This window comes from Tachyglossus aculeatus (assembly GCF_015852505.1).
Source record: "Tachyglossus aculeatus isolate mTacAcu1 chromosome 12 unlocalized genomic scaffold, mTacAcu1.pri SUPER_6_unloc_1, whole genome shotgun sequence".
NCBI lineage: Eukaryota > Metazoa > Chordata > Mammalia > Monotremata > Tachyglossidae > Tachyglossus > Tachyglossus aculeatus.
This window is the reverse complement of record NW_024044828.1, coordinates 19,037,271-19,049,496: the sequence shown is the minus strand read 5'-3', so window position 1 is coordinate 19,049,496 and position 12,226 is coordinate 19,037,271. Positions and strand designations below refer to the sequence as shown.

The 12,226-nt window shown below is 51.8% G+C and overlaps 1 protein-coding gene across 1 annotated transcript in view; it reads left to right on the top strand.

Moving 5' to 3' along the window:
- The window catches only part of GANC (glucosidase alpha, neutral C), a 45,695-nt gene that overhangs the window by 22,885 nt on the left and 10,584 nt on the right, over positions 1–12,226 (top strand). The window contains exons 11-18 of the mRNA XM_038741250.1: positions 331–469; positions 1,873–2,108; positions 2,258–2,384; positions 3,276–3,355; positions 4,909–5,052; positions 6,811–6,907; positions 9,011–9,112; positions 10,851–11,094. Coding sequence (XP_038597178.1) covers positions 331–469; positions 1,873–2,108; positions 2,258–2,384; positions 3,276–3,355; positions 4,909–5,052; positions 6,811–6,907; positions 9,011–9,112; positions 10,851–11,094 — 1,169 coding nt within the window. The remainder of the gene's footprint in view (positions 1–330; positions 470–1,872; positions 2,109–2,257; positions 2,385–3,275; positions 3,356–4,908; positions 5,053–6,810; positions 6,908–9,010; positions 9,113–10,850; positions 11,095–12,226) is intronic.

Below are 12,226 nucleotides of genomic sequence, written 5' to 3'. Positions count from 1 at the left end.
TTCCCTGCCCACAACAAGCTTACGGTCTGGAGGAAGGGACAGGCCTTCCATAAGCAGCGTGGCTCAGTGGAAAGAGCCGGGGCTTTGGAGTCAGAAGTCACGGGTTCAAATCTCGGCTCCGCCATTTGTCAGCTGCGTGACTTTGGGCAAGTCACTTCACTTCTCCGTGCCTCAGTGACCTCATCTGTAAAGACTGTGAGCCCCCCGTGGGACAACCTGATCACCTTGTGACCTCCCCAGTGTTGAGAACAGTGCTTGGCACATAGTAAGCGCTTAATAAATGCCATTATTATTATTATTATGATTCTTTCCCAGCAGACCCGGGCCCAGCCCAGCCCGAGCCCCGCTAAGAAGAAAGCCAAGTGCCACACGGCCGTGCGCTGGATGTCAGAGGGCGGCATAATCGACGTCTTCCTGCTGATGGGACCCACGCCTTCAGCCGTCTTCCAACAGTACGGGCGGCTCACAGGTAAATAATCCGGCCTGGGACCCGTCGTTCCCAGTCCTGCCGGTTCCTCCGGTCTCCGAGGGAAACCCCAGTACCGTGCAGGAGCATCGTGGAATTAGGGGGGAGAGTCGAGGTCACCTTTCCCAGTTCTGGACAGTCCTCTAGACTGTAAACTCACGTTGGGCAGGGAGAAACAGCGTGGCTCAGTGGAAAGAGCCCGGGCTTTGGAGTCAGAGGTCATGGTTTCAAATCCCGGCTCCTCCAACTGTCAGCTGGGTGACTCTGGCCAAGTCACTTCACTTCTTTGTGCCTCAGTTCCCTCATCTGTAAAATGAGGATTAAAACTGTGAGCCCCCCGTGGGACAACCTGATCACCCTGTAACCTCCCCAGCGCTTAGAACAGTGCTTTGCACAGAGTAAGCACTTAATAAATGCCATCATTATTATTATTATTATTATTAAAAGGGGGATGGAGATTGTGAGCCCCACGTGGGACAACCTGATCACCTTGAAACCTCCCCAGCGCTTAGAACAGTGCTTTGCACAGAGTAAGTGCTTAATAAATGACATCATTATTATTATTTTTTTTTATTTAAAGGGGGATGGAGACTGTGAGCCCCATGTGGGACAACCTGATCACCCTGTAACCTCCCCAGGCTTAGAACAGTGCTTTGCACAGAGTAAGCGCTTAATAAATGCCATCATTATTATTATTATCATTATTATTATTATTATTATTAAAAGGGGGATGGAGACTGTGAGCCCCACGTGGGACAACCTGATCACCCTGTAACCTCCCCAGTGTTTAGAACAGTGCTTTGCACAGAGTAAGTGCTTAATAAATGCCATCATTATTATTATTATTATTATTAAAAGGAAGATGGAGACTGTGAGCCCCACGTGGGACAACCTGATCACCCTGTAACCTCCCCAGCGCTTAGAACGGTGCTTTGCACAGAGTAAGCGCTTAACAAATACCCTCATTATTATTATTATTATTAATGTGTCCGCCAACTCTGTTGCGTCGTACTCTCCCGACCGCTTAATCCGGTGCTCGGCCCCACGGTAAGCACTCAATAAATAGTATCGACGACGATGACAGCATCGCTAACGCTCCACCCTTGACCCCGTAGATGGCTCTCCCCAGTCCCTCATCTCCTTTTCGGGCAAGATGGAGCCTCCCCCCCCGGCCCGGGCGTCCGGTCCTGCTTTGGGCTCGAGGCCCCCATCTCCCTCGCCCCGGCCGGCCTTCGGAGACCCGCCGTAGCCACATCCAGTGCTTAGAACAGTGCTTTACACATAGTAAGCGCTTAATAAATGCCATCATTATGATTATTATTATCCCCCAGAGTTGCCACTCATGGGAGGTCCAGGCCCGATGGCCGCCTGGTAGTTCCCCCCGACCCCCGATTGCTCGGTTCCAGGCCCGCCGGCCCTGCCTCCGCTCTTCTCCCTGGGGTACCACCAGTGTCGCTGGAATTACGAGGATGAGCAGGACGTAAAGGCCGTGGATGCGGGCTTCGACGGCCACGACATCCCGTACGACGCTCTGTGGCTGGACATAGAACACACCGAGGGCAAGCGGTACTTCACCTGGGACCGGGAGAGGTTCCCGGACCCCGCCGGGATGCAGGACCTGCTGAGGGGCAAGAGGCGGAAGGTGATGGCAGCCAAGGGCGACGGGATCGTCTCCCGAGGGAGTCTCCCCGTCCCTGTCTTAAGGGCGGAAAAGGGGAGCCCGGGGGGCCCTGGGAGGACACCGCAGGCTTTTAAAAAACCGTGTCACCTTCTCGCCCTTGTGACTTGCAGCTGGTCATCATCACCGACCCCCACATCAAGATAGACCCCCATTACTCACTCTACTCTCAGGCCAAAGCGAAGGGCTATTTCGTGAAAAACAGCGCCGGGGGAGATTTCGAAGGCATCTGCTGGCCTGGTAAGAAAGCGACTTTTGCTTGCCACAGGGGCTCGTGCCCGTCAATCAATCAATCAAACTGATTGAGAAGCAGCGTGGCTCAGTGGAAAGAGCCCGGGCTTTGGAGTCAGAGGTCATGGGTTCCAATCCCGGCTCCGCCACTTCATTCAATCGTATTTATTGAGCGCTTACTGTGTGCAGAGCACTGTACTAAGCGCTTGGGCAGTACAAGTTGGCAACATATAGAGACGGTCCCTACCCAACAACGGGCTCACAGTCTAGAAGGGGGAGACAGACGACATTTATTAAGCGCTTACTATGTGCAAAGCACTGTTCTAAGCGCTGGGGAGGTTACAAGGTGATCAGGTTGTCCCACGGGGGGCTCACAGTCATAATCCCCATTTACAGATGAGACAACTGAGGCCCAGAGAAGTGAAGTGACTTGCCCAAAGTCACCCAGCTGGCAATTGGCGGAGCCGGGATTTGAACCCATGACCTCTGACTCCAAAGCCCGGGCTCTTTCCACTGAGCCACTTGTCAGCTGTGTGACTTGGGGCAAGTCTGTTGGGTAGGGACCGTCTCTAGATGTTGCCAACTTGTCCTTCCCAAGCGCTTAGTCCAGTGCTCCGCACGCAGTAAGCGCTCAATAAAGACGATTGAGTGAATGAATGAATGAAAAGTCACTTCACTTCTCGGGGCCTCGGTTACCTCATCTGGAAAATGGGGGTGGAGACTGTGAGCCCCCCGTGGGACAGCCTGATCACCTTGTAACCTCCCCAGCGCTTAGAACAGTGCTTCGCACATAGTAAGTGCTTAATAAATGTCATTATTATTAATATTATTAATTATTAATAATAATAATAATAGAGCGGCAACCATTTTAACCAGCCATCCGCCGTCTTGTGTTCCCAGGCCCCTCCTGTTACTTGGACTTCATAAACCCTGAGGTCCGCAAATGGTACGCGGGCCAGTTTGCCTTCTCTACATACAAGGTTTGGACTTCTCCCCTCGGGATCCTTCCCGTTTTTCCGAGAGGGAGAAAGAGAGGGAGAGGGAGCAAATCACCAGGGGAACGAGCCCTTGGGAATAGACCAACTAACCAATCCATCCTATCTATTGAGCGCTTATGTGGGAATAGATCAATTCACCAATCAGTCGTATTTCTTGAGCGCTTACTGGATGCAGAGCATTGTACTAAGCGCTGGGGAGAGGACAATAAAACAGAGTTGGTAGACTCGTTCCCTGCCCGCAACGAGCTTACAGTCTAGAGGAAGAGACAGGCGTTAACACAAGCAGCGTGGCTCAGTGGAAAGAGCCCGGGCTTTGGAGTCAGAAGTCACGGGTTCAAATCTTGGCCCTGCCAATCGTCAGCTGTGTGACTTTGGGCAAGCACTTCGCTTCTCCGGGCCTCCGTTACCTCATCTGGAAAATGGGGATGAAGACTGTGAGCCCCCCGTGGGACAACCTGATCACCTTGTAACCTCCCCAGAGCTTACAACCGTGCTTTGCACATGGTAAGCGCTTAATAAATGCAATCATTTTTATTATTATTATAAATAAATGAATTACGGATATGGACGTAAGTTCTGTGGGGCTGAGGGTAGGTGGATAAAGGCTGCAAATCCAAGTGCAGAAGGGAGAGAGAGAAGAGGAAATAAGGGCTTAGGAGATGTGCCTTCAGTAAGGTTTTGAGCTTGCGGCGAGGTCGCGAAACTAGTCAGAATGGAAGCATCTTGTGGGCAGGGACTTGTGTTGAAGGGTAATCATTGGGTGCTCAGTAAATAATAATAATAATAATAATAATGGCATTTATTAAGCGCTTACTATGTGCAAAGCACTGTTCTAAGCACTGGGGAGGTTACAAAGTGATCAGGTTGTCCCACGGGGGGCTCACAGTCTTAATCCCCATTTTCCAGATGAGGTCACTGAGGCCCAGAGAAGTGAAGTGACTTGCCCAAAGTCACACAGCTGACAAGTGGCGAAGCCGGGATTTGAACCCCTGACCTGTGACTCCAAAGCCGGGGCTCTTTCCACTGAGCCACGCTGTTTCCCCGTCACTCCCACCACCCCCGTCATCCCTGCAAACAATATTAATAATAATAATAATTGTGGTATTTATTAAAAAGCGCCACGTGCCAGGCACTGTACTGAGTGCTGGGGCAGTTACAAGCCAATCAGGTTGGACACAATCCCTGTCCCACGTGTGGCTCCCAGTCTTAATCCCCACTTTCCAGATGAGGGAACTGAGGCCCGGAGAAGTGAGGCGGCTTGCCCCGAAGTCACAAATCAGAGCCGGGATTAGAACCCATGACCTGTGGCTCCCAAGCCCGGGCTGTAGCCGCTAGGCCGGGCTGCTTCAGTACGCAGTCGAACCTCAGTGCGTCAATATCAATCAATCAGTCAATCAATCGTATTTATTGAGCGCTTACTGTGCGCAGAGCACTGGACTAAGCGCTTGGGAAGGACAAGTTGGCAACATATAGAGATGGTCCCTACCCGATAATGGGCTCACAGTTAAGCGGGGCTGCGTTTGCCCCGTCCTTAGGGCTCCACTGACATCCTTTTTGCGTGGAATGACATGAACGAACCCTCGGTCTTCCGCGGGCCGGAATTGACCATGCCAAAGGATGCCCTTCACCACGGCCACCGAGAACACCGGGAGCTCCACAACATCTACGGCCTCTACCAGGTAGGAGACCCACGGCCACCATCACATCCTCCTCCTCCCCGACAGCGTTCTTTCCAGAAAATAGGAGCTGGATTACTTGGGTTTTTTATTTCCACTTTTGACCCACAAGATGCCCCTGGCATCGGAGACTGGTGATGGTGGCGGGCGCGTCAGAGAGAGGGATGGAGTAAAAAAAGAGTCTTTGGGATAAGTTTGGGCAATCCCAATCTGGTTCTAGTCCCGGGATCCATTCCCTGGGTAAACCAGTCAGTGGAGCAGAGTCAGAGGTCGTGGGTTAATTAATTAATTAGTGAATGATGGTGTTTGTTAAGCGCTTACTATGTGCCAAGCACTGTTCTAAGCGCTGGGGGAGATGCAAGGCAATCAGGTTGTCCCCCCCACCCGTGGGGCTTACAGTCTTCAGCCCCAATTTTACAGATGAGGTCACTGAGGCGCGGAGAAGTGAAGCAGCGTGGCTCAGTAGAAAGAGCCCGGGCTTTGGAGTCAGAAGTCACGGGGTTTTGGGGGGGTTTTTTTTTGGCATTTGTTAAGCGCTTACTATGTGCAAAGCACTGTTCTAAGCGCTGGGGGGGATACAATGTGATCCGGCTGTCCCACGTGGGGCTCACAGTCAATCCCCATTTTACAGATGAGGTAACTGAGGCTCAGAGAAGTTAAGTGGCTTGCCCAAGGTCACACAGCAGACATGTGGCGGAGCCGGGATTCGAACCCAAGACCTCTGACTCCAAAGCCCAGGCTCTTTCCACTGAGCCACGCTGCTTCTCAGTTCAAATCTCGGCTCTGCCGATCGTCAGCTGTGTGACTTTGTGCAAGCACTTCACTTCTCTGGGCCTCAGTTACCTCATCTGGAAAATGGGGATGAAGACTGTGAGCCCCCCCGTGGGACAACCTGATCACCTTGTAACCTCCCCAGTGCTTTGCACATAGTAAGTGCTTAATCAATACCATTATTATTATTAAGTGAAGTGACTTGCCCAAGGTCACACAGCAGACGAGTGGCAGAGCCGGGATTAGAACCCATGACCTCTGACTCCCAAGCCCGGGCTCTTTCCACTGAGCCACACTGCTTTTCATAATGATGACATTTGTTAAGCGCTTACTATGTGCCAAACACTGTTCTAAGCGCTGGGGGGGTTACAAGGTAATCAGGTTGTCCCCCGTGGGGCTCACAGTCTTCATTCCCATTTTACAGATGAGGTCACTGAGGCCCGGAGGAGTGAAGTGACTTGCCCAAAGTCACACAGCTCTAATCCCGCCCCTGCCACTTATCAGCTGGGTGACTTTGGGTGAGTCACTTCACTTCTCCGGGCCTCAGTGACCTCATCTGGAAAATGGGGATGAAGACCGTGAGCCCCACGTGGGACAACCGTATTAGCTTGTACCTACCCCAGGGCTTAGAACAGTGCTTGGCACGTAGTAAGTGCTTAACAAATGCCATCATGATGAGAAGCAGCATGGCTCGGTGGAAAGAGCTCGGGCTTTAGAGTCAGAGGTCATGGGTTCAAATCCTGAGCCCGCCACTTGTCAGCTGGGTGACTTCGGGCAAGTCACTTCACTTCTCTGGGCCTCAGTTCCCTCATCTGGAAAATGGGGATGAAGACTACTGTTATTACTTCCCAAGCGCTTAGTCCAGCGCTCTGCACACAGTCAGCGCTCAGTAAATACACTTGAATGAATGAATGAATGAATGAACATGCGTGGCTTGTCCTGGTGAGGAACCTGGGTCTCCTGGCCACCGATTCTCCTCTGGTTTTGCAGCAAATGGCGACGGCAGAGGGGCTGGTGCAGCGGTCCGGAGGGGAAGAGAGGCCCTTCGTCCTCACGCGCTCCTTCTTCGCCGGCTCCCAGAAGTACGGTACGGGAGAAGCGCTCGGCCGCCGGGAAGAGGCTGCCCGGGCTCTGGGGACCCCCGGCCATGGGGGAGCAGGAGGCCTTAATCATCATCATCATAATAATAATGACATTTATTAAGCGCTTACTATGTGCAAAGCACTGTTCTAAGCACTGGGGAGGTTACAAGGTTGTCCCACGTGGGGCTCACAGTCTTAATCCCCATTTTACAGATGAGGTAACAGAGGCACGCTGCTTCTCTAGAACGCATTCTAGAACAATCCTTCCCTCTCATCCCTCTTCTAGACTGTCAGCCCACTGTTGGGTAGGGACCATCTCTGTATGTTGCCAACTTGGACTTCCAAAGCGCTTGGTAATAATAATAATAATAATAATGGCATTTATTAAGTGCTTACTAGGTGCAAAGCACTGTTCTAAGCGCTGGGGAAGTTACAAGGTGATCAGGTTGTCCCACGGGGGGCTCACAGTCTTAAACCCCATTTTACAGATGAGGGAACTGAGGCACAAAGAAGTTAAGTGACTTGCCCAAGGTCACACAGCAGACAACTGGAGCAGAGATTTGAACCTGTGACCTCTGACTCCAAAGCCCGGGCTCTTTTTCCACTGAGACACGCTGCTTGGTACAGTGCTCTGCACACTTTAAGTGCTCAATAAATACTATTGAATGAATGAATGAATGAATGACTTCTAGACTGTGAGCCCACTGTTGGGTAGGGACCATCTCTATATGTTGCCGACTTAGACTTCCCAAGCGCTTAGTCCAGTGCTCTGCACACAGTAAGCGCTCAATAAATACGATCGAATGAATGAATGAAAGACTTCTAGACTGTGAGCCCACTGTTGGGTAGGGACCGTCTCTCTATGTTGCCAACTTGGACTTCCCAAGCGCTTAGTACAGTGCTCTGCACACAGTAAGCACTCAACAAATACGATTGAATGAATGAATGAATGTTGCCAACTTGTACTTCCCAAGCGCTTAGTACAGTGCTCTGCACACAGTAAGTGCTCAATAAATATGATTGAATGAATGAATGAATGACTTCTAGACTGTGAGCCCGCTGTTGGGTAGGGACCATCTCTATATGTTGCCAACTTGTACTTCCCAAGCGCTTAGTCCAGTGCTCTGCACACAGTAAGCGCTCAATAAATACGATTGAGCAGTTCTTAGCACAGCGCTCGGCACGTGGTAAGCACTCAATAAATACTACTACTTTCATTCATTCCGTTTTATTTATGGAGCGCTTACTGTGTGGAAAGCACTGTACTAAGCGCTTGGGAGAGGACAATATAACAATCAACAGACTTTCATTCTGTTTCAGTTATGGAGCGTTTACTGTATGTAAAGCACTGTACTAAGCGCTTGGGAGAGGACAATATAACAATCAACAGACTTTCGTTCATTCTGTTTCATTTATGGAGCGCTTACCATGTATAAAGCACTGTACTAAGTGCTTGGGAGAGGACAATATAACCATCAACAGACTTTCATTCATTCCGTTTCATTTATGGAGCGCTTACTGTGTGTAAAGCACTGTACTAAGCGCTTGGGGGAGGACAATATAACTACCAACAGACTTTCATTCATTCCATTTTCTTTATGGAGCGCTTACTGTGTGTAAAGCACTGTACTAAGAGCTTGGGAGAGGACAATATAACAATCAACAGACTCTTTCCCTGCCCACAGCGAGCTTACAGTCTAGAGGGGGAGATAGACATTAATAGAAAGAAATAAATTACACATATGTACGTATTTGTACATAAATGCCATGAGGCCGGGAGGGGGAATGAAAAGAGGGAGTATTATTCATTCATTCGTTCGTATTTATTGAGCGCTTACTGTGTGCAGAGCACTATACTAAGCTCTTGGGAAAGTACAAAACAACAATAAACAGTGACATTCCCTGCCCACAGTGGGCTTAACTCCTACTAAATGAAGACCAATGCAGGATATTTTCACAAAAGAACAGCGATGGCCCATCCAGGAGGGAGAAATGGGAGTTCTCCACGGTGCCGGTTTGTGTTTAGTCCCAGGCAGGAATGGGAGGGAGAAACAGGAACCCATGTGGACTCAGGGATCACTCTCTTTCCGTGCCCCGCGGGTCCTCAGGTGCCGTGTGGACCGGAGACAACGTCGCCGAGTGGAGTTACCTGAAAATCTCCATCCCCATGTTGCTCACGCTCAGCATCGCCGGGATCCCGTTCTGCGGCGGTAAGGCCGGGCGACTTCGGGGGAGACCCTCTCCGGGTCGCGCCACGGGGTGGGCCCTTCCCAAGCTTTCAGGGCTGGGGGTGGACGTTAGTTTTTTTTTTATAGCATTTATTAAGCGCTTACTATGTGCAAAGCACTGTTCTAAGCGCTGGGGAGGTTACACGGTGATCAAGTTGTCCCAAGGGGGGCTCACAGTCTTCATCCCCATTTAACAAGTCCTTTCCCCGTTTGTGGGCAAGTCACTTCACTTCTCTGGGCCTCAGTTCCCTCATCTGTAGAATGGGGATTAAGACTGTGAGCCCCCGTGGGACAACCTGATCACCTTGTAACCTCCCCAGCGCCTAGAGCAGTGCTTTGCACATAGTAAGCGCTTAATAAATGCCATTAATATTAATAATATATTGACAGATGAGGTAGCTGAGGCATAGAGAAGTTAAACGACTTGCCCAAAGTCACCCAGCTGGCAATGGGCGGAGCCGGGATTCGAACCCATGACCTCTGACTCCAAAGCCCGGGCTCTTTCCACTGAGCCACGTTGCCTGTTGAGAGGCTGAGGTTTCATTGTGGAAAGGCCGTGATTCCCACCTCTTCTCACGGCCTCCCTCTCTCACACTTCATGGAGCCGGGACCGTGACGGACCAAACCCTCTGAATCCCATGTTACACAGACCGTGCCACTTAGTACGGTGCTAAATGCTTAGTATTCAATCGTATTTATCGAGCGCTTACTGTGTGCAGAGCACTGTACTAAGCGCTTGGGAAGTCCAAGTCGGCAACAGACAGAGACGGTCCCTGCCCAACAACGGGCTCGCAGTCTAGAATCAATCAATCAATCAATCGTATTTATCGAGCGCTTACTGTGTGCAGAGCACCGTACTAAGCGCTTGGGAACTCCAAGTCAGCAACAGATAGAGACGGTCCCTGCCCAACAACGGGCTCGCAGTCTAGAATCAATCAATCAGTTGTATTTATTGAGTGCTTACTGTGTGAAGAGCACTGGACTAAGCGCTTGGGAAGCCCAAGTCGACAACAGATAGAGACGGTCCCTACCCAACAACAGGCTCACAGTCTAGAAGGGGGAGACAGACAATAAAACAAAACATGTGGACGGGTGTCAAGTCATCAGAACAAATGGAAATAAAGCTAGATGCTCATCATTAACAAAATAAATAGAATAGGAAATATGTACAAGTAAAATAAATAGAGGAATAAATCTGTACAAACATCTATACAGGTGCTGTGGGGAGGGGAAGGAGGTGGGGTGGGGGGATGGGGAGGAGGAGAGGAAAAAGGGGTCTCAGTGTGGGAAGGCCTCCTGGAGGAGGGGAGCTCTCAGTGGGGCTTGGAAGGGAGGAAGAGCTTGGCGGCTGTGCGGAGGGAGGGAATTCCAGGCCAGGGGGAGGACGTGGGCCGGGGGTTGACAGTGGGACGGGCGAGAACGAGGCCCGGTGAGGAGGTAAGCGACGACAGAGGAGCGGAGGGTGCGGGCTGGGCTGGAGAAGGACAGAAGGGAGGTGAGGTGGGAGGGGGCGAGGGGATGGACAGCCTTGAAGCTGAGAGTGAGGAGTTTTTGGTTGACATGTGGGCAATGGTGATGGTTTGCCATCCCCACATCGCCAGCGCGGGTGCCTGGTCCGGGACGGCGGCAGACCGCCCACCTCCCGCAGCCCATCCAACTGCGGCCTCGCCCGGTCCGTGTGGCGTTGCCCTGGGAGACCCTCTTTCCTCTCGCCAACCAGCTGACGTCGGCGGTTTTATCGGGGACCCGGACCCAGAACTTCTGGTACGCTGGTACCAGGCCGCGGCCTGCCAGCCCTTCTTCCGTGGCCACGCCAACAGGGAGACCAAGAGGCGGGAGCCCTGGCTGCTGGACCCCAAGTACACCCGCCTCATCCGGGAGACCATCAAAGAGCGCTACACCCTCCTGCCCTACTGGTATTCCCTGTTCTACCGGGCATGGAAGACTTCACTGCCCATCATGAGGTACCACTCCATCTTGAAAATAATAATAATTGCCGTGTCTGTTAAACGCTTACTATGTGCCGGCCACCATACTAAGAGCAACAAATAGCGTTGGACCCAATCCCGGTGCCACACGGGGCTCGTAGTCTTCATCCCCATTGTACAGATGAGGGAACTGAGGCCCAGAGCAAAGAGAAGCCTGAGATTGCGCAGCATATCACGTTGGACCCAATCCCAGTCCCACACGGGGCTCGCAGTCCCATTGTACGGATGAGGGAACTGAGGCCCAGAGAAAAGAGAAGCCCGAGATCATGCAGCAAATCGTATTGGACCCAATCCTGTTCCCGCACAGGGATCGCAGTCTTCATCCCTGTTGTACGGATGAGGGAACTGAGGCCCAGAGAAAAGGGAAGCCCGAGATTGCGCGGCAAATCGTGTTGGACCCAATCCCGGTCCCACACGGGGCTCGCAGTCTTCATCCCCATTGTACGGATGAGGGAACTGAGGCCCAGAGAAAAGAGAAGCCTAAGATCGTGCAGCAAATCACGTTGGACCCAATCCCACTCCCACTCCCACACAGGGCTCGCAGTCTTCATCCCTGTTGTACAGATGAGGGAACTGAGGCCCAGAGAAAAGAGAAGCCCGAGATTGCGCGGCAAATCGTATTGGACCCAATCCCTGTCCCACACGGGGCTCGCAGTCTTCATCCCCATTGTATGGATGAGGGAACTGAGGCCCAGAGCAAAGAGAAGCCTGAGATAGCACAGCAAATCATGTTGGACCCAATCCCGGTCCCACATGGGGCTCGCAGTCTTCATCCCCATTGTACGGATGAGGTAACTGAGGCCCAGAGAAATGAGAAGCCCGAGATTGTGCGGCAAATCACGTTGGACCCAATCGCACTCCCACACAGGGCTCACAGTCTTCATCCCTGTTGTACGGATGAGGGAACTGAGGCCCAGAGAAAAGAGAAACCCAAGATCGCGCGGCAAATCGTGTTGGACCCAATCCCGGTCCCACACGGGGCTCGCAGTCTTCATCCCCATTGTACGGATGAGGGAACTGAGGCCCAGAGCAAAGAGAAGCCTGAAATAGCGCAGCAAATCGTGTTGGACCCAATCCCAGTCCCACATGGGGCTTGTAGTCTTCATCC